The sequence below is a fragment of the Rhinatrema bivittatum genome, chromosome 16 (assembly GCF_901001135.1).
Source record: "Rhinatrema bivittatum chromosome 16, aRhiBiv1.1, whole genome shotgun sequence".
Taxonomy (NCBI): domain Eukaryota; kingdom Metazoa; phylum Chordata; class Amphibia; order Gymnophiona; family Rhinatrematidae; genus Rhinatrema; species Rhinatrema bivittatum.
Window position 1 is genome coordinate 12,384,214 of NC_042630.1, and position 20,429 is coordinate 12,404,642.

Consider the following 20,429-nt stretch of genomic DNA (forward strand, 5'->3'; position numbering starts at 1 on the left):
TAGTGTCCCTAGCGCCTCTTTTTACCGCCGGCCCTAATTTTAATAAATTAAAATACTGAATCGCGCGCACAGGACAGTGGCCTGTGCGCGCGCCAGGAGAGCGGGCGCTCGCCCACTCTCCCGCGATTTTACTGTATCGGCCCGTTAGTTCTTGCCTTTTGCTATAATTTTTCAGTGGATAAACAACTCTCCTTGCAAACGTTGTTTCTTTTAGAGGCGCCTGTGGGACTTTAGAAAATAAGCAAGTTATCCATCTAGGTCCACTTCCTCTATCACTGCAAGTATCCATTTCTGTCTGGGGAGGTCATCCACAAGGGTTTGGAAGAGTATGACTTTTGGGCATGATGGATACACTCCTTGTCAAAGAGCCTCTCTCTCTGCCGTCCTCTACACAAAAACTCTGAATACGGCCCCAGTCATATTCCCATCCCCATCAGCAGGGTCCCTCACATACCACGCTGTGGCTGTCCCTGCCCCCATCCTTCCCATGCAAAGTCGGACATTAAGACTCATGCTGTTAACTCTTACACACCCCATCATTCCCTTCTTGGAAAATCAAACATGGGGCAGAAAGTGTCGCACCATTGATGTAGCATGTCATTCTGGCTGTGTTTGCTTTGTAAGATAACGCAGCAATTCTTTCCTCGGTGACTTATTGCAGCCTGATTTCTGTCCCACTCCAGATGCAGAAGTAAGGGAAGATTTTCTCAGTGAAGATGGAGGAGAACGCGTAGAGGTGCTCCGCGGTGTCGGCATCATAGAAGGTCAGCCGCCCCCCCTCATAGTCCAGGTACACTCCCAGCTTCCTGGGGCTTTCGCTCGGGGTCAGAAGGGTCACAGGGGAGGTGAGAGCCTGGTACTGTCCTTGCCACTGCTCCAAAGCCCAGATTCCTCTGTCAGGCGATTCTAACATATCTCCCTTCTGGGGGTCCCTTCTCTGGTATTTAGCATGGAAAGGATGAAGAAAAGAACCAGATTGGTAATTACTAAAAATAGGTACAAACATGGGTGACGCCACCTTAAGTTCGAAAGGATCATTCTTAGGTGTCAACTTCCTACAATGCAATGCTGTCTCAATTCCCTTCCTGCTGACTGAGCCTTTGGCGACTCCCAGGGACCAGTTTCTCCCCTTCCCCACCTGCACCTCCCAGTAATGTTTCCCGGAGGTGAAGCCCTGGCAGCCCAGGGCGCAGGGATAAGCATGGAATCTCTTGGGAGTCTTCAGCAGTTTCTGTTCTGCGTCTCTCCACCTCACATGCTTGCAGTTTTCAGACAGGGCAAGGTGAGGATTTGCCGTTTCCGGATCCAAAATCACGGACGCCACATGGACTGAGGGAGAAAAAAAAAAGCAATGTTTCGTTATCTCAGGGAACAAGAAAAGAAGCCTGCTGGAAACCATTTTCTCATGGGCACATCTCGGATGCGTACTGAAGCTTTCTTCCCCTTGCAAGAAACCTTCCGACTGAAAACTCAATGCTGAGATTCTGTAACTGTAAAATATTTTTGGTGCTGTAGGACCTGTAAGATATTGATAAGACCCTGCTATATAAAAAGTGCCAGCACTGATCTATTCTCTTCTCCAGCACAGTTTTTCATATTCTTCCCGCAAACTCCCTGTCATAGGGTTGTGCATTTATTTAAAACGAAACTGCAAAATGTGGGGAATAAGGCTAATTTGTTTCATTTTGGGGGGCCCCGAACCGAACTGGGGGCTTCCGAATGAAACAAACCTTATTCATTCATTTCATTTTTTTTAAATTTAATCGGGTCTAGTTCTAGGCCCAAAAGCCAGGGCCTCGCCTAGGGCCTAGGGCCACTGCCCGGAGGCTGAGTCCCAGCACCTTGGACAGGAGGCAGGGTCCCAGTGCCTGGGCTTCAGCCCAAGGTCAGGCCCAGGCCTGGACACAGAGGCCTGGGCCTGGCCTTGGGCTGAAGCCCAGGCACTGGGACCCTGCCTCCGGGTGGGGTTGCGGCCTCAGGCCTGGGTCCATGCCGAGACCCCGGCACTGGGCCTGGGTCTGGGTTGAGACCCAGCTCTGGGACCTGGCCTCCAGGTCAGGCCAAAGCCTCGGCTCTGAATAGGCCAAGTTTGCGGTGACTAAACACTCCCTCGGCCTAGGCAAGGCCCAGGCTTCGACCTGGGCCTAGGCCAAAGCCAGCGGATAAGTGGTGTCTGGGGTGGATCCTGGCCCCATCATGTTTGGAGGCAGAAGGCCTCATTTTTGTTTTTTTTGTCTTTTTATTGTTTGTTTGTTTTTTTATTATTTGATTTATATTTTCTCACGAATGGAAAAGAATCGTAATCCACAAAACAAAATTTGTGGAAAAAGCCTCCCAAAAACGAACCAAATAACGAAAACGAAACATTTTTTCTGCGCCTGACACACCTATTGAGCCGACAGTTCAGATATACTCACTCCCTGGACTCCATTCACGAATGCAATCTGATCCCCACTTCCATACCATCTGAGCCACAGATGCTCCCTGCACATGTGATATTCAAGGTTTCTCTACATGCAATTTAATAAGCTTATTTTGAACTGAAAGGTTCATCTGTTTTCATATTAGCCACTTTGGGTGCCGTTTCATATTTTAAGAGAGAGATTTTTGTTTTCCGTAGATTATATTTATTTCATATCAGTGACTGAAATTTCAAAGATATCTCTTCTTAAGAGATTCGTCCGGGGTTTCTTAGAGCATGCATCTTATATACAGGAAGAAACTCATCAAGGGGTGAATTTTCAGAGATTGAGGTGCTTTTTAAATTGGACAAAATTTGAGCTGAATCATGAAGGGCTCAGCCCTGTGCGAACAGGAGGATTTTCAAGCACCCAAAAGTAAGCACCTGATTTCTTAACCTGCGGACATCCTGTCCCTGCAAGAGGTAAGGCATGCATGCAAATTAAGTTTCAAGGAGTAATGCCTACAGCTGGCATGTTGCTGCTATCATACCTGTCAATTCACACCATTGATGTGAAGCAGGGTAGGGTGCACGTCTACCTTTAGCCGGAGTCACTGTTCCAAACATGATGTATACGGGCAGATTGTTGTTTTAAGAAATTGCCATTTCTGCGTGGGCTTAAAATTGCACGTGTATCTCAGCCATTGGGAATCCTATTGAGAACTGACTCGATGCATTTCTGTTTTATCATCTTCTGTAGGTGGCAGACTCTAGAGATGTCGCTCACGAAAAACAAAAACAAAAAACCCCCCACTACACACCCTTTTAGACAACCCTAAAAATAACATAGAAGACAAAATGGCTACTTCCAAGACCATCCCGCTGTTTGTGTCAAGCACTTTGGAGCAGTTGTACAGGGTAGTATGGAAATAAAAGAGATTGCTCAATTATGATCCTTTTCCATGCAAGACATAGCTGTTTATGTAAAGGGAAACAAACAAACAAACAAACAAAAAAAAACAGCAAGCAAAAAGCTGCCCTCACAGCCGGCCCTCTTTACAAGTATTCACTTTTACGTCGGCAAATATTTCATAGAGAGCAGAGACCACAAGTGATTCTGTCATGCTTACCTTTTAATTTCTTTACTATTTTATTTAGAGCAAGTTCCTGGCGAGGAAAGCTCGCGGTGTTCTTTCTAAGCTTGACTAGAATGACGTCTGGGTGGGGAACTGCCACGTGTTCACCCCTGGAAGAAAAAAAAAGAACAAAGTTCTCAGCGGTCCAGCTCCGGCCTCAGAGGAGCTGCCAACACGAGTCTTATCGGGAGATGCAATGCGCAATAATGAATGTCCATGTCCCCTCGCCCGGCATACTGCACGTCGCATCTTTCTTTGTAACCCGCCTTGTGCCTTGGATTATTAAATAGAAGTAGATAAATAAGTGATTCCCTTATGAGGACACGCTCCCCGCTCATCACTCCGCTGTCCTGCAGTGACCACTGGTCTCGATGGTGCCTCGGAGATCGGCTCAGTGAGTAATAGTGCAGCCAAAGTATTTGCTTTGAGTGGTTTTTTTCCCCCCCCCCCTTTCTTTTCCTTTTGTTTAATATTTATTTTTGTTCCATTCTGTTGCCACTCCTGGGGACCATCTGGAACCCCCTTTCCTGGCAGGGGCCCTTTCCCGGCTCTCAGTTCCATTGGGGGGGGGGGGGGTCATTTATCGAGGTAAAATAAAGGGGCGGTATCATCCCCAAGCCCCACCAGTGGCGGACGTGACGTCACTTTCACTTGGGGGGAGGGGGAGGGGGATCTTTTCAAGTGAACTGCATGAAATATTCATTTCGGAATCTAAAATCAGATTTTTTATGATAACTAAGGAAGCCTAAATAAAATGAACAGAGGTTTAATGCTGGCCCTCATTTTTAACTCTTGTCATTACACAATCATCACCACACAAGAAAATAACTCATAAGACTGAAAACCAGAAAGCATGACAGGCAATGTGTAATGGGGGGGTCCCTAATCTGCCCCTTGCTAGAGGGCGTCAGTGGTCTCAGCGGACACCGCATGATGTCAGAGTGATGTCAGAGTACAGCAGGCATGCTCGGAGAGCTCTGACACTTCCCAGATGGAGAGGTCATCACTTTTAACAAAATTACTGAGCCCTCATGGTTTAGGCTCCTCCTGGCCTCTCTTCTCAACATCAGGGGGTCTTTGAGTCTCCTTCCCCTCCCCCCATGGGCAGAGGTCCCGTTTATTGAGGCGCCTTTCTCAGAGATGTGAAGGTGTTCAGGATTAGGGAGGCCATGTCCCGGGCTCCCAGGCTTATTGCTCAGAGTTTTTGCAAGGATTTCTCATTTTTCGCCAGTGCCCGTGTCAGAAGGATTGCTTCACAGCTCGAAGAGGAAAGGAATTGGCCTTTAGGAGAATTCATAGGGGAAAACTGCCTAACGAGGGAAGGTTCTGATGATCGCTAGCGGCTGAAAAAAAAAAAAAAAGGAATCAGCCAGGGGCTTCATCTGCTCGTGATTACTGAAAGAGAATGAAAAAGATAAAAAAAAAAAAAAAGAGCTGCATCCAGAGAACATAGGGAAGAGACAGAGAGGAACATTCTTACCACAGAGAGTTTACCTGCCAAGTTGTGCCACATTTGCTACAGTATGTTGCTAATGGACCTCGTTTTTCTATAGTGAATGCAATTTACTAGTCACTTGAATTGCTTCAAGTGACTAGTAAATGCTTTTTTTTTTAAAATTTTTAAACAACAGCTATGGTGTGGAGTGTGTTTTGTTCCTTACTGAATGAACTGTTTGTAGAGGAGCTCCAGGTGATAATAATCCCCGGGGGCCCTGAAACACTCACCCTGTACGGGAGGAACCTGGGAGCAGGGGTACAGTCCTGGCCCTTGACCTCCACCTCCTTGACCTCCACCCCCTTCCCCCTGGTGAACCCCTGCATGCAAGGAGAAGTTGAGGCATTGGGCCACACATGGATGAATGTTTGACACCGCTTGCTAGGATTTCAGGATTAGGGGAAGAAAATAAATCTCAAACTTCCCTCTGAGAGAGGGAAGCCGGGGAACTATCCAGGACAATAGAAAATAAAAACAACTTCATACCTGAATAGTAGGCTTTTTACCCCCTGTAGAGAAAAAAATGAACATTGAGCATAAGATAAGTAACCTTCAAACTATGGAATTGTGTTTTCCTTACTAATCTGACATTCTGTAGAGTCTTTTCTAATGAATGTACATAGTAAAAGGAAAAAAAACCTCTCTAAAAGTGCTCCCAGGGTCTCTACCAGTCTTTGCCACCAATCTCAATGCTCATGGATAAGTGTAGCATTCGTATGCCCAGTCTGGAGAGCTTCTCTTCTCCTATACTTATTTTCTGACTAGTTTTACTTTGGTTAGTAAAAATATTGGCTTTACCACATCCAGTTTTTGTAGCTATAAAAGATTATTTTTTTAATTTCTTTCCTTCAATCAACTTCATGCATTGTTCATTCTCTATGATGGTGTAGATGAATTAATATTTCAAACAGAGGTTACCTTCATCAATGACCCTCAATAGTTATACACCCCTCATGTCTTTTGAATGATTTGTCTCATCCTTTTCCAGTTTCACATGAGTGTGTGTGTGTGTGTGTGTACGTTTGTGTGTGTGTGTGTGTGAGGGAGAGAGAGGCTGTGTAAGTGTATTTATCAGCACTACTTTTATAGATCAAATTCTTCCATCTAGACTCCCCAATTACTCTTGCTTTATTTTCTAAATACAAATGTGGTTTCCTAGCTTTCATAATAATTTCTCACGTTTAGGAAGTCTGTTGCTGGCTGCTGGCACTTCTCCTCTATCTCCGTTATCAGTTGCTCCAGGGATGATCTTTGCTCCGAAAGTTTGCTGATATTTTCGTTCAGTTTCTGTAGAATTTCCCTCTCCTCCCCTTCCAGTCTGTTGAGGAAGACCTGCTGCTCCTCGTTCAGTAACTCGCGCAGCTCCTCAAAATCAGAAAGAATTTTCAGTCTCCGAATCGCTACTTGCATCTTCAAGGAAGAACGTAAGCAGAAAAAAAAAAATATATATATATATATATATATATATATAACTCTGTAGTATTAACCTCAGTATGCAGCAGAACCAATATTACACATGTTCAGACTGTTATCATATCTGTTCTTTCTATCCAGCACAGGAAGGGAAAGGCTGTTCAGAGTCACAGGAGGAGGAGAGTTGTTCAGAGTCACAGGAGGAGGAGAGTTGTTCAGAGTCACAAGGGAGGAGGAATAGCCTAGTGGTTAGAGCAGTGGACTATGAACCAGGAGACCAAGGTTCAAGTCCCGCTGTCACTCCTTGTGACCTTGGGCAAGTGACTTTACCCTACATTGCCTCAGGTACAAAAACTTAGATTGTAAGCCCTCTGGGGATAGAGAAATACCTACAGTACCTGAATGTAAACCGGTGTGATATCTCAATTGAGATGAATGTCGGTATATAAAAAAAATAAATAAATAAAAAATAAGGCAAAGTGCAAAAAGAAAGTCAGGTTTTTCATGCAGTCTGTAGAGATGCCCCCAAGCATTGACCATGGACTGCAAGGGAATATGGCTTCCTCTCCTTTGAAGCGATCCCTGGAATCTGTTCATTTGTAGGTCACTGGTCTATTCCTCTCCCTGAGCGCAGAACTGTTATAGGATACCACCTATAACAGTCCTCCGCTAACCACAGGGTATCTTATTTTCCAAGGTGCGCTGCAGAATCATGAGCCAGTCTTGAGAACTGAAGCAGACTGGGGGAGCGAGGTACTTGCTGGTATGAGATGCTGCATTGAAAAAATATGGAGACTCCTTTATCAATGAGACAGTGGGAGAGGGAGCAGGGAGGAGAATAAAGGCCATGCACAGATGTGTGAGGCAAGAATGTAAATCTGCTGAAGTATCGAAGGTCTGGGAAAGCTTCAATTTTCTTTAAAAACTTATCTGCTATAGGATTTGGGTCCATGGCAGCATAGACTAAATCGTTGTGTGAGGAATGTAGCAAGTGCCAGCCTTAGATCAATGTTTCAATGTCGCAGGATGCGAGAGTAGCAATTCTTACAACTTGTAACCATGAATGGAAAAACTTACAATAATAAAGAAAGAGATGTTTAAATGTGTGATTTCTTCCTAGACAATCAAAACAGAAAGAGAAGCCCCGTTTTCTTTGCCAGAACCCACTGGTTCAGGGATTTGAACACACCATTCAATATTTGCACTGAAAAGAATTTATATAGTTTTAATATTTTTTTAGGTCTAGCAGTTCAAGGCACCAGATAGAGAGGGAAAGAGAGAGAGACTCTTTCAAAGCAATCTATGGTTGGTTCTGCTGAAGCGATGGTCTAGCCCCAGCAGCACAATGGAGTCCTGGTTCCACCAAGCAACCAGAACCAACACACTGATTAAATAAAGAATAATAATCTCCCCCATCATCAGCCATTGCACAGGGCAGCTGGAATAATGTCTCCTAGAACTTTATCTAGCTTGAGACAGGCGGAATAAGGATGATCATCTCAAAACACATGGCCTATGATCTACCTGTACAACAAATCAAATATGGAGGCACTGCTCCATCAGAGGTACAGTTAAAGCTATAGTCATTCTAGTATTGAAAAAGTTCCTTTATTTCTGCAGCTTTAAGCTTTATCGTTCATGGAACTTGTACAGCAATCTGCTGTTTGTCGCAGGACTTTGCTCTTTGTAGGGTGCGCTGCTGCTGAGCATGGCATCTCCCAGAGCTTTCGTTCACTGCACCCTGACCACCACATATTCTAATGTAACTCTTAGCAAGTCCCAAGGGCACACAATCTTAATATTATTTATATCTTCTGGGGCTGCTCCGGCTATCTATTCATTCTCACGCTGACTCTTAATCCCTGGGGGAGGGGGGGGATGACTGTTTTTATTGGGGGAAGCTCTCGCTTATGGCCCAGACGGTGAAAGAAGGCTACGTGTGTGTACACTGTGCTTTACGTGCTTCCTAAGAGGCGAGAGGCTTTAAGAATTAGACAGCACCAAGTCTGGGTGTTAAAATAAAGTTTATTGGTTATAAAACTTATGTAACATCAATTTGTCTAAAATGATGAGTATACATCTGACTGTAATTACAGGGTTTCTTTTTGGTGTAGGTAGGTGTCCTTATCACAGACCTCTGGGTAGAGCCCATGATGATGTTAAATGCGCATAACTCGCCCAGCGGCTGTGCTGTGGGGATCCTACTGGAGGGGGTCCCCTTTGCTTTGCAAAAAAATCCTAACTTTATAGATCTTCTTTCCTGCGAACACCCAGCCTGGGCTGATTCCTTGGGGAGGAAATTTGGATGAGATCTCCTTCTCTTGCTCTTCCTTGGGTTCAGTTGCTCATTCGCCTTAGCTGTTAATTCTGACAATTTCTCTGGTGGAAAAATCTGGGGACCAGACTATTAAATCCTGCACTGAAATCTCAGCGGGGAAGGCGGATCAAAAAAAACAAAAAAACCCTCCCCACTACTCTTAAGTTACAAACCAATGCTTTAAATCCTAACCTGGATATCTTCTCTACCTTCACAAATCTCTGGCAGCAGGATCCAGCACTGGTGCTCGCCTACCTAGGGAGCAGAGTAGGATCTCGGGGCTTTGTTCTCTGAAGGGAGCCCCTTGCCCCAAAGGGGACATCAGGCTTTAAAGTCTTATAAGAAGGACTCTCAGGCAGGGAGAGCACGTGAGGTGTCTCTTATAAAAGAAAACTCCTTTTGAGCAAGGCTGGGAGGCCCCCACCCCAGAGTGTGGAAAGAATCCATGCTGTCTATAACTAACCCCACCCCCGAGCGTTAAAATGGCCGGGCTCAATACCCTGTTTCCCCGAAAATAAGACATCCCCCGAAAATAAGACCTAGTAGAGGTTTTGCTGAATTGCTAAATATAAGACCTCCCCCGAACGTAAGACCTAGCAAAGTTTTTATTTGGGAGCATGCCCGTCGCACAGAACACCAGAGCATGCAGCTGTGATTTTTTTACCCTGCAGGATTCACAGTTAGTTGTCATCACAAACCAGCATAACCAGACAACTATTCAGAATATAATAAATGTTCATTTTTTTGTTCAACAATATATGTGAATTCTTCTTCATGGAAAAATAAGACATCCCCTGAAAATAAGGCCCAGTGCATCTTTGGTAGCAAAAATTAATATAAGACACTGTCTTATTTTCAGGGAAACACGGTAGCACCGAGTCACCCAATCCAAAGCCTGCAGGTGGGAGGGACTGAAGGGTAGGGATGGATCCGTTTCTAGGTGCATTATAAGGACAGGGAGGGTGGCATCTGCGGACCAGACCGGGAGGGTCTGCCACACTGATAGCAAAAGAAATGTTTGTGGTCGTTTTTTCCTTCAGTGATGCGTTCCTATGTAGCCCACAGCAATATTAATACACAAATGAATTGAAAACTTGCTCTGAAGAACTGCGAGAGCTTTACAGTCTGAACTAATCTGAACGTTATGGAAGTGCAGCAAAAGCTGCATGCAGGAGAGCATATTTTAACTCTTTAGTACTGGTGTCTCTCTTCCAGACCCTGGGCAAATTATCCACCTCCAGAAGGCTGAATGCTAGTTTGTCTTTATGTCACGTTTGTAACCTGCTGCTTTACTCGGGTTAATGTAGATGGAGCGGGCCATAGGTTTTTAAATAAATAACTTATGCATGCAGTTCTTCTTCTCGCTGTGATAAAGGAACAAGGTGAGATCTAAATTTAAACAAGACAACTTCCTGCCAAACCTTCAGTTCTCCAGTTTTCTCTTCCTCGTCGGACTGCCACGTCATCACATCTCCCAGTTTACTTCTCAACAGATCCAAGCATTGCTGAAGCTTTACCTACGAAAGCAGAAAAGAAATGCAATCAAGATACCAAAAAAAAAAAAAAAATTCAGACACTGAACCTCTCTCCCAAGAGCGATGGCGGAGGCTGCCAAGATCAATTCAATGCGCTACAACCTTGCAGGGACCACGCGCTTCTGCCTCTCAAGCGGGCCGATACAGTACAGTGCGCTCAGATACAGTACGAGCGCACTGTTAGCCGGCATTTGGATGTGCGTTTTCGACGCGCTAGCGTTACCCCTTATACAGTAAGGGGTCAAAAACACACGTCCAACCCCCCCCCCCCCCGAACCTAATAGCACCCGCAACATGCAAATGCATGTTGCGGGTGCTATTAGGTATTCCCACGCGATTCAGAAAGTAAAATGTGCAGCCAAGCCGCACATTTTACTTTCAGAAATTAGCGCCTACCCAAAGGTAGGCGCTAGTTTCTGCCAGCACCGGTAAAGTGCACAGAAAAGCAGTAAAAACTGCTTTTCTGTGCACCCTCTGACTTAATATCATTGCGATATTAATATCATGGCGATATTAAGTCGGAGGTCCCGAAAGTTACCAAAAGTAAAAAAAAAAAAAAAAAATTTGAAGTCGGCCCGCGGCTCGAAAACCGGACGCTCAATTTTGCCGGCGTCCGGTTTCCGAACCCGTGGCTGTCAGCGGGCTCGAGAACCGACGCCGGCAAAATTGAGCGTCGGCTGTCAAACCCGCTGACAGCCGCCGCTCCGGTCCAAAAGGAGGCGCTAGGGACGCGCTAGTGTCCCTAGCGCCTCTTTTTACAGCCGGGCCTAATTTGCATACTGAATCGCGCGCACAGGAGAGTGGCTTCTGCGCGCGCCGGGAGAGCGGGTGTTCGCCCCCTCTCCCGCGGACTTTACTGTATCGGCCCGAATGCCTGGAACAGGTTTGTGCAAGATCCCGTTTTAGTGATTTTTGTGGGGAGTGGAAAGGAAGGAACAATAGTATAAAACTCACGGTTTTCATAAAAGGAATCCTGGAATCTATTTACAGCTATATTCCTCATGTGCATGATGGTTACTTCTTTTAAAAGGTCGTATCATCCACTGGGGATGCCTGGGTGGCAACGCAGCATCAGGAAGGCTGAGCTCAATTCTGCGTCTCTGGCAAGCTGGGAAAAGCAATGCCACAAAGATACTGGATACAGCCCCCTCCCCTGTTGAAAGAGCCCCCAGCATAAAGCTGACAGTGTGTGGGTAGGTCCTCAGGGTGGTCACAAATGCTGGAAAGAGCAAAGGTGTGTGGGCCCCTCCCCCCCCCCCCAGGACAAGGCCTGTACTTGAAAGAGGTGGGCTGGGAGGACATGGGCTGGGTGGGAGGACTTGCAGACAGAAGCCTGAAAACAGGACCTCCCCCAGTGTCCCAGCAAATGAAGGCATTGGGCAAGTTCAGAGTAGTCCCTATGCCACACCAGCTTCAAGCAGGCCTCAGGACTGTGCTGCGTCTGGGCAAGTACCTACCCCTGGGCCAGATTTTGTCACCTAGGGTGGCCCTGCCAGGGCCACCCAAGACCCCTTTTTTAAAAGAAAAATGTGATTCTTTTTTTGTCATCATTGGGGGGTTTTTTGTTCAATGTTTTGTTTTCAGTTTGGCAAATGAATTGGAAAAAAAAATTATAAAACGAATAAAACCGAAAAAAATCTTTAAAAACACCCAAAACGAAAAAATGAACTGAAACCAAAAATTGGGGCTGCACATCTCTCAACCTAGGATATACTGTAATAGTAAAGATTCTGTCACACACCTTGTATTCCTGCACGGCCTCCTCTATGGGGATCACAGTGTGAGATCTGTGACCCCGGGACACACTGTGATAATAAAGATACTGACACTCACCTTGTATTCCTGCACGGCCTCCTGTATGGGGATCACGGTGTGAGATCTGTGACCCCGGGACACACTGTGATAATAAAGATACTGACACTCACCTTGTATTCCTGCACTGCCTCCTCTATGGGGATCACGGTGTGAGATCTGTGACCCCGGGACACACTGTGATAATAAAGATACTGACACTCACCTTGTATTCCTGTACTGCCTCCTCTATGGGGATCACGGTGTGAGATCTGTGACCCCGGGACACACTGTGATAATAAAGATACTGACACTCACCTTGTATTCCTGCACGGCCTCCTGTATGGGGATCACGGTGTGAGATCTGTGACCCCGGGACACACTGTGATAATAAAGATACTGACACTCACCTTGTATTCCTGCACTGCCTCCTGTATGGGGATCACAGTGTGAGATCTGTGACCCCGGGACACACTGTGATAATAAAGATACTGACACACACCTTGTATTCCTGCACAGCCTCCTCTATGGGGGTCACAGTGTGAGATCTGTGACCCCGGGACACCCTGTGATAATAAAGATACTGACACTCACCTTGTATTCCTGCACTGCCTCCTGTATGGGGATCAGGGAGTGAGATCTGTGACCCCGGGACACACTGTGATAATAAAGATACTGACACACACCTTGTATTCCTGCACAGCCTCCTCTATGGGGGTCACAGTGTGAGATCTGTGACCCCGGGACACACTGTGATAATAAAGATACTGACACTCACCTTGTATTCCTGCACAGCCTCCTGTATGGGGATCACAGTGTGAGATCTGTGACCCCCGGACACACTGTGATAATAAAGATACTGACACTCACCTTGTATTCCTGCACAGCCTCCTCTATGGGGATCACAGTGTGAGATCTGTGACCCCGGGACACACTGTGATAATAAAGATACTGACACTCACCTTGTATTCCTGCACAGCCTCCTGTATGGGGGTCACAGTGTGAGATCTGTGACCCCCGGACACACTGTGATAATAAAGATACTGACACTCACCTTGTATTCCTGCACAGCCTCCTCTATGGGGATCACAGTGTGAGATCTGTGACCCCGGGACACACTGTGATAATAAAGATACTGACACTCACCTTGTATTCCTGCACAGCCTCCTCTATGGGGATCAGGTTGTGAGATCTGTGACCCCGGGACTCACTGTGATAATAAAGATACTGACACACACCTTGTATTCCTGCACAGCCTCCTCTATGGGGATCACAGTGTGAGATCTGTGACCCCGGGACACACTGTGATAATAAAGATACTGACACACACCTTGTATTCCTGCACAGCCTCCTCTATGGGGATCAGGGTGTGAGATCTGTGACCCCGGGACACACTGTGATAATAAAGATACTGACACTCACCTTGTATTCCTGCACAGCCTCCTGTATGGGGATCACAGTGTGAGATCTGTGACCCCGGGACACACTGTGATAATAAAGATACTGACACACACCTTGTATTCCTGCACAGCCTCCTGTATGGGGATCACAGTGTGAGATCTGTGACCCCGGGACACACTGTGATAATAAAGATACTGACACTCACCTTGTATTCCTGCACAGTCTCCTGTATGGGGATCAGGGAGTGAGATCTGTGACCCCGGGACACAGTGTGATAATAAAGATACTGACACTCACCTTGTATTCCTGCACAGCCTCCTCTATGGGGATCACGGTGTGAGATCTGTGACCCCGGGACACACTGTGATAATAAAGATACTGACACTCAGCTTGTATTCCTGCACAGCCTCCTCTATGGGGATCAGGGTGTGAGATCTGTGACCCCGGGACACACTGTGATAATAAAGATACTGACACTCACCTTGTATTCCTGCACAGCCTCCTCTATGGGGATCACGGTGTGAGATCTGTGACCCCGGGACACACTGTGATAATAAAGATACTGACACTCAGCTTGTATTCCTGCACAGCCTCCTCTATGGGGATCAGGGTGTGAGATCTGTGACCCCGGGACTCACTGTGATAATAAAGATACTGACACACACCTTGTATTCCTGCACAGCCTCCTCTATGGGGATCACAGTGTGAGATCTGTGACCCCGGGACACACTGTGATAATAAAGATACTGACACTCACCTTGTATTCCTGCACAGCCTCCTGTATGGGGATCACAGTGTGAGATCTGTGACCCCGGGACACACTGTGATAATAAAGATACTGACACTCACCTTGTATTCCTGCACTGCCTCCTGTATGGGGATCACAGTGTGAGATCTGTGACCCCGGGACACACTGTGATAATAAAGATACTGACACTCACCTTGTATTCCTGCACAGCCTCCTCTATGGGGATCAGGGTGTGAGATCTGTGACCCCGGGACACACTGTGATAATAAAGATACTGACACTCACCTTGTATTCCTGCACAGCCTCCTGTATGGGGATCACAGTGTGAGATCTGTGACCCCGGGACACACTGTGATAATAAAGATACTGACACTCACCTTGTATTCCTGCACTGCCTCCTCTATGGGGATCAGGGTGTGAGATCTGTGACCCCGGGACACACTGTGATAATAAAGATACTGACACACACCTTGTATTCCTGCACAGCCTCCTCTATGGGGATCAGGGTGTGAGATCTGTGACCCCGGGACACACTGTGATAATAAAGATACTGACACTCACCTTGTATTCCTGCACTGCCTCCTCTATGGGAAACATTGTGTGAGCTTTATGATCCCGGGACAAGCCACACACCACACAGATGGGTTTCTCCTCATCTTCACAGAACAGTTTTAGGGTTTCCTTATGCTTCTCACAGAAACTTTGGGTTGATTCTCCCACCGCCCTCTGGAAGAGCTGCTTTATCATCTCGGTCATGTTCCCCAGCTGCCTGTTAGGAATGAGGACTCTTTCCTGAGAGGTTTCCCTGCACTGTGGGCAGGGGAAGTCTGCCTGCAGCCCCTCCCAGCACCGGGCGATACAGGAGCGGCAGAAGTTGTGTCCGCACTTTGCAGTCACCGGATCTTTAAAATAATCCTGGCAGACGGTGCAGGCAGCAGGATTCACAGCAGCCATGGCTCCGAGTGGGGGGTTCAGGAAAGAGAGGAAGAGCCTCACTTTCGTTTCTGAAGTATTAAGTTGTAATTTCAGGAATTGGGCGTGTCTTGAAACTTCCTGCCATCAGATTTCATCTACTAGTACTATTATCAGTTATACAGAGCTAAGCAAGTGGGTGGTGCTCTGCAGATGCATATAAGAGCCAGTCCCTGCTCCGCAGAGCTTAACATCTGACGGAGGCACACAGACAAAACAGAAGCCCTTGGATTAAAAGTAAAAAAAAAATCTCATATAGGAATGAACCAGAACTAAGGAGATTATTAGGTGAAATTAACTGAGGAAACCTGCAGGGAAACAGGCATTTGCCTTCTGAGCAATCTATGGAAGAAAAAGCAAGAAGTGTTATGCAAATTATTTACATTCCTTTCCACATCAAGCCTTTTAATAGCAGAACTTACAGGGCGATAGGATTCCAGCTTAAAAGCAGTAAATAAGTGCTCACAATTTAAACAGGCAGCGCTTAGCTCAGACTCAGGACAAGGCCGCATTGTGTTGCAGGAGAGCTGTGCAGAGATGTGGTGGAAAATTAACTCCTAGACCCTGGTGGAGGAGTAAAGTTTTCAGGGCTAGTGTGACTTTACAGATGAAAACTGAAGTTCCAGTGTCAGGACCGTGCATAAAATGGGAATTAGGCACTCAAGAAATGCTATCTGCCCAGAAAGTATTTTCTTGGCATAAGTCATGTATCATGTATGGAAAAACTGATTTTTGCACGTAAACCATGTTTTCTGCACATAAAATATGTTTTGCAAACAAAAAATGTTTACTTAAAGTATTGCTCTTTTAGAATGTTGATAGATGACAAACTATTTTCAGAAATATTTTGAAAACTTAAATAAATAAAAGGGGGAAATCAGACTGGTAGTGGTCAGGCTACCACTTTCATGAAAAAAAAAAGAAAAAAGAAAAAGTAGTTGTTTTCCTGGCTGTAATTATATAATCCACCAAAAAGGTCATGATAAAAACTTGTCTTCAGAATTACTAAATTACAGGCAAAAACAGGAAAAAGGTTTATTCCAATTAAGAAGGAAAGAACAGAAAGACAACCCCCAGAACTGTTTTCAAACGCTCACCAGACAGCGGCCACGGATTCAGAGATTATGAAGGATTCCTGCCTCAGGGGGGTCCACGTTCCAGAAGGTTCTTCAAGGCGTCCTATAAAACTAGGGCAGAAGAACGTGTCAAGGAGAAAAAGCTTTCAGGGCTTCTCATGAACGAGAGGTAAAGTAGAAACCAGAGCTAAGAGTCCAATTTTCCCCCATCCCCTTTCCTCCTCACGCATATTCAAATTTACCAGTTAAACCACTTGGCCCGAGTTTTCTACTCTCAGCGTTCCTTGACTAAACTATTTGCAAGCTTTTCCCACAGAGGGTAAGACACCTCCCAGCTCTGAGCCCCAAGCCTGAAGACTCTCCAAATGCCACTGGAGATTTTGCCGGATAAGACCCACAACAGGAACCAATCATCTTGCCTATCCAATATGAATAACACAAATTGAAACCACCCCCCTCCCCCCCACTGGAAAAGAAGAAGGTTACTGAAGGAAAAAAAAAAAAAAGTGCCGCAACCGTTCAGGGAATCGGAGATCAGCCCAGGCAAACTCTTCCGTAGGGAACGTGTTAGTTTCCTGCTAGACCATCAAAGCAGACTTATTTATCAGAGCAGTTCTACAAATTTATTAGTGAAACTATTAAAATTTGGAGGCAGTTATCCACGTCTTTGACACCAGTTTTCAAAGGGAAAGGGCATGCATGCCTACCTTCTGATGGAAAATCGGGCCAACAAAACTGCTCGCGCTCAATTGCACCTGATAATGTGTGTGTGTGCATATTTTGTTTTTGGCAGGGGGAACACAATTCACCCATTGTATTTTGAAAAGCGCAAATGCTTCCCCGACCCTGTCCCCAGCAACGCCTTCTCTGCTCTCGCTGTGGATGGACAAGTTTTACCCGTCTGCGGGACGGGCGGTTTTGTAACAGATCGTTTCTGCGGGCAAAAGTGCCGGCTTTGAAAATTACCCGCACTGAGAGTGTCTGTAGGGTCTTGTTTGGCAAATCTGAGTTAGGAATAACTGCAGAAGAGCGCCTTTTTCATAATCTCTATCCCAGGGGTGGCAAACTCCAGTCCCGGAGAGCCACAAACAGGCCCACGATTAATATGTATAAGATAGAGTTGCACTCCCTGCCTCCGTGGCAGGGGCGGATTGGCCCTATCGGGGGATTGGGCATCCCCCGGTGGGCCGATCGCTCCAGTCACGTGGTCTGCCGTGCGCGGCCGTGACAGAGCCGCGCTCGGCAGACCACGTGACGTGTCCTGGGCCGGCCTCTGCGGCGAATACCCGGGCCGGTCCGACATCGTGAGTCCGCCGCTGCTCCGTGGTGTTGCAAATCTGTCTCAGGCATATTCATTGTGGATATCCTGAAAATCTGGCCTGTTTGCGGCTGTCAAAGACCGGAGCCGGCCACCCCTGCCGTATCCCATCATCAGGTCCGGCTCAGTTTCTCTTCACCCCCACCTACACAAAAGAATCTTCCTCACCCCACACAGCACCTTCCGTCCCTCTTTCCCCACCCTTTTCAGTACCTTCTCTCTCTCCATCCCCCAAACCTATCCAGCATTCAGCTGGCTGCCGATCTTGTGATGCTTGAGAGTTATCAGGAAGTGGTTTTTAAAAATGTTTATGGTTGGTGCTGAGCCAGTGCCTTCCTGGAAAAACCTGCCCTGGGAGAGACAGAAAGCATCAAGCACCAAGAGATGCGGAGACCAAGGAAATGTGGCAGAAACATACAGAAACAGTCCCGGTTATGTTGGGCACTACCAGATTTATTTATTTATTTTTATTTATTTGAAGCTTTTATATACCGAGGTTTAGCACATGCCTTCACCCCGGTTTACATTGGAACGAAACAATGATACATAGAACAATTTGAGAAACAAAAGTATATGCAACTAGCATATGGAGAAGGAAGTAACAGGAATAACTAAAAAAAAAATTTAATTCAAATAACGAAAAAGAAAATAGAAACGAAAAACGAGGAAGGTATGTACAAACTCGTGCTCTGAATACAAGAAAGTCTGAATGGGAAAAGTAGGAAATGAGGGGGGGATGGGGTAGGTAATGGAAGGAGGAAGGGGTAGGTAAGCGGAGAAGAGAAGAGGGGAGAAGGATGGGAAGCTTGAGGCATCACAATTGTGGACTGCTTAAATCATCATTGATATAAAAGAAGCTTTCAAGCCCTTCATGATATATTTCCTGTAGATATTCCACCCTCTTTGGCTCAATGGGAACCCTATTGTTCGGATTATCTGATGTTATTTATTTATTTATTTATTTATTTTAAGTTTTTCTATACCGGCATTCGCGATAAATATCGCATCATGTCGGTTTACAATTAACAAGTAGATAGGGAACAAAAAGGCAATAAATAACATTGATCTAAGTAATAATAATAAAATAATAGTAATGGTAGTAAAAAACATTAAACAAGAGAAGGCTAAGGAATGCAGTTACAATAAAACAATGTTATATAATTTGTTTTAAGATGCTGTTTTTTGTTAGTTCTATTTGTTGAAATTGATTTTGTTTCATGTTATCTACTGACAGCAAACTTAGAAATGCTCAAAAATAAATAAATACATATGAGGAGGAAGAAGAAGAGCACTATTAGTAAATATGAAAAAATGAGATCATATTCAATGTTACCATAGCTTCATATATTTATTTATAGAACATTTGATATTCTGCCTTTTTCCGCAAATGGGCTCAAGGCGGATTAAAAAACAATATCAACATGCATTCGGAGCCCAGGGTTTATAACAACTTACTCAGTAGTTCAGACATATTGAGTGTCTCTGCCAGAGACTCTATGGGTGCCAATGAGTCACACCTTGGCATGTTTCCTGAAAGCGAGATAACACTGCTCAAGGCATAGAGGGAGTGGTAATGGTTACCTTCTTCTAGACTTTTGGAGCATGATGAGGGTGGAGTCTTTTACTTTCACAGTCTTGCTGAATTTAGAGGAAGGGGAGGAGAGAAGAGCCATTTGGGAGGATCGGACTTCTCTTGTGGAAGCAGGGCCAGTGCAAGGGTATTAGGTCCCGCCCACCCCCCAGTCACGCTGCACCCCCCCCCCCCCCCCCGTCATACCGCAGCCCGATCTCCTACCTCATTCCCGGCCCCTGAATCTCTATTCCCGCGGCACCACACGGCTGCTCTTTGGTGCCCTCTAATGGTCGGTGCCATAAGCGACTGCCTAGTTCGCCTAATAGGCCGTGCTGGCCCTGTGTGGAAGTTAGGGGATGTTAAATGTTAAAGTTAAGTACAATTTTACTTTCTATATTTTCTTTTTTGCCACATTTTTCTCTTTTGTATAGCATCATTGCAACCTACTAGATGAGAACAGAAAAAGACCCATCTGTCTGTCCAGTTAACTTCTGTCCTAAATCCCAGCTGCCAGCTATATGGCTACTTGAAGGATATCACTCTTTATCCAAGACAAATTTTGTCATCTTCTTCCTTTCTATGCCACCCTTTTTGATAGATGAACACGCAAAATGCCCTGTTTAGTTCACTCCCACTACCCCTCTCTCCATGTGTCTAACCTCTTAGCTTTGTAATAATCTAAATAGCTACCAGTGCTAGTGTGGCTGATGCTCAAATACTTACCGCACCAAAGTGAAGGCATAGATAAACTTCTACTTAAATTTAACATTTAACATCTCCTACACTTCCACAAGAGAAGTCTGATCCTTCCAAATTGCTCTTCTCTTTTCCCCCCTCCTCTAACTTCAGCAAGACTGTCCAGTACAAGAAACTATCTTCATCCTGCTCCAAAAATCTGGAACAAGGTACCGTTCCCCCTGTGCCTTGAGCTGTGTTATCTCACTTTCAGGAAAAATGCTAAGGTGCATAGCCTTCCAGACAGACTCGGCTATATGAGTGGCTAAGTTTCCACTAGGAGTTCTATTTATTATTTTATTTGCAGCCTGCTAGACAGACCCAGCTGTTATTTCTATCATCACAAAGAGCATAGAGTTCAAACACTTTTACTTTCCATCCAGTAATAGGTTTAGTTTTTAACCATCTCTGGCCTCTGTTGGTTCCCTCAGACCATCCCTCAGACCAAGGAAAGACAGATAGGGTCAGTGACATTTCTTGGCAGCCTCATCCTTGTTTTGCAATCTCCTCATGCAGTA

The 20,429-nt window shown here is 45.6% G+C and overlaps 1 protein-coding gene across 2 annotated transcripts; it reads right to left on the minus strand.

The window, feature by feature from the left end:
* Positions 1-30: 30 nt before the first annotated feature.
* On the minus strand, positions 31-15,231 carry LOC115078113 (E3 ubiquitin-protein ligase TRIM39-like). 2 transcript variants are annotated; one of them, XM_029580766.1, is made up of 6 exons: positions 14,799-15,231; positions 10,184-10,279; positions 6,218-6,442; positions 5,519-5,547; positions 3,532-3,647; positions 31-1,329 (listed from the first exon to the last, which is right to left on the minus strand). In XM_029580766.1, exons 1-6 carry the CDS (start codon positions 15,189-15,191, stop codon positions 653-655), a joined length of 1,536 nt encoding a protein of 511 aa, XP_029436626.1. In that variant the 5' UTR covers positions 15,192-15,231; the 3' UTR covers positions 31-652. The 2 variants fall into 2 exon arrangements, with proteins under 2 accessions (XP_029436626.1, XP_029436625.1); XM_029580765.1 differs by having other exon boundaries at positions 5,519-5,541; positions 6,212-6,442.
* Between the last annotated feature and the right edge of the window lie 5,198 nt (positions 15,232-20,429).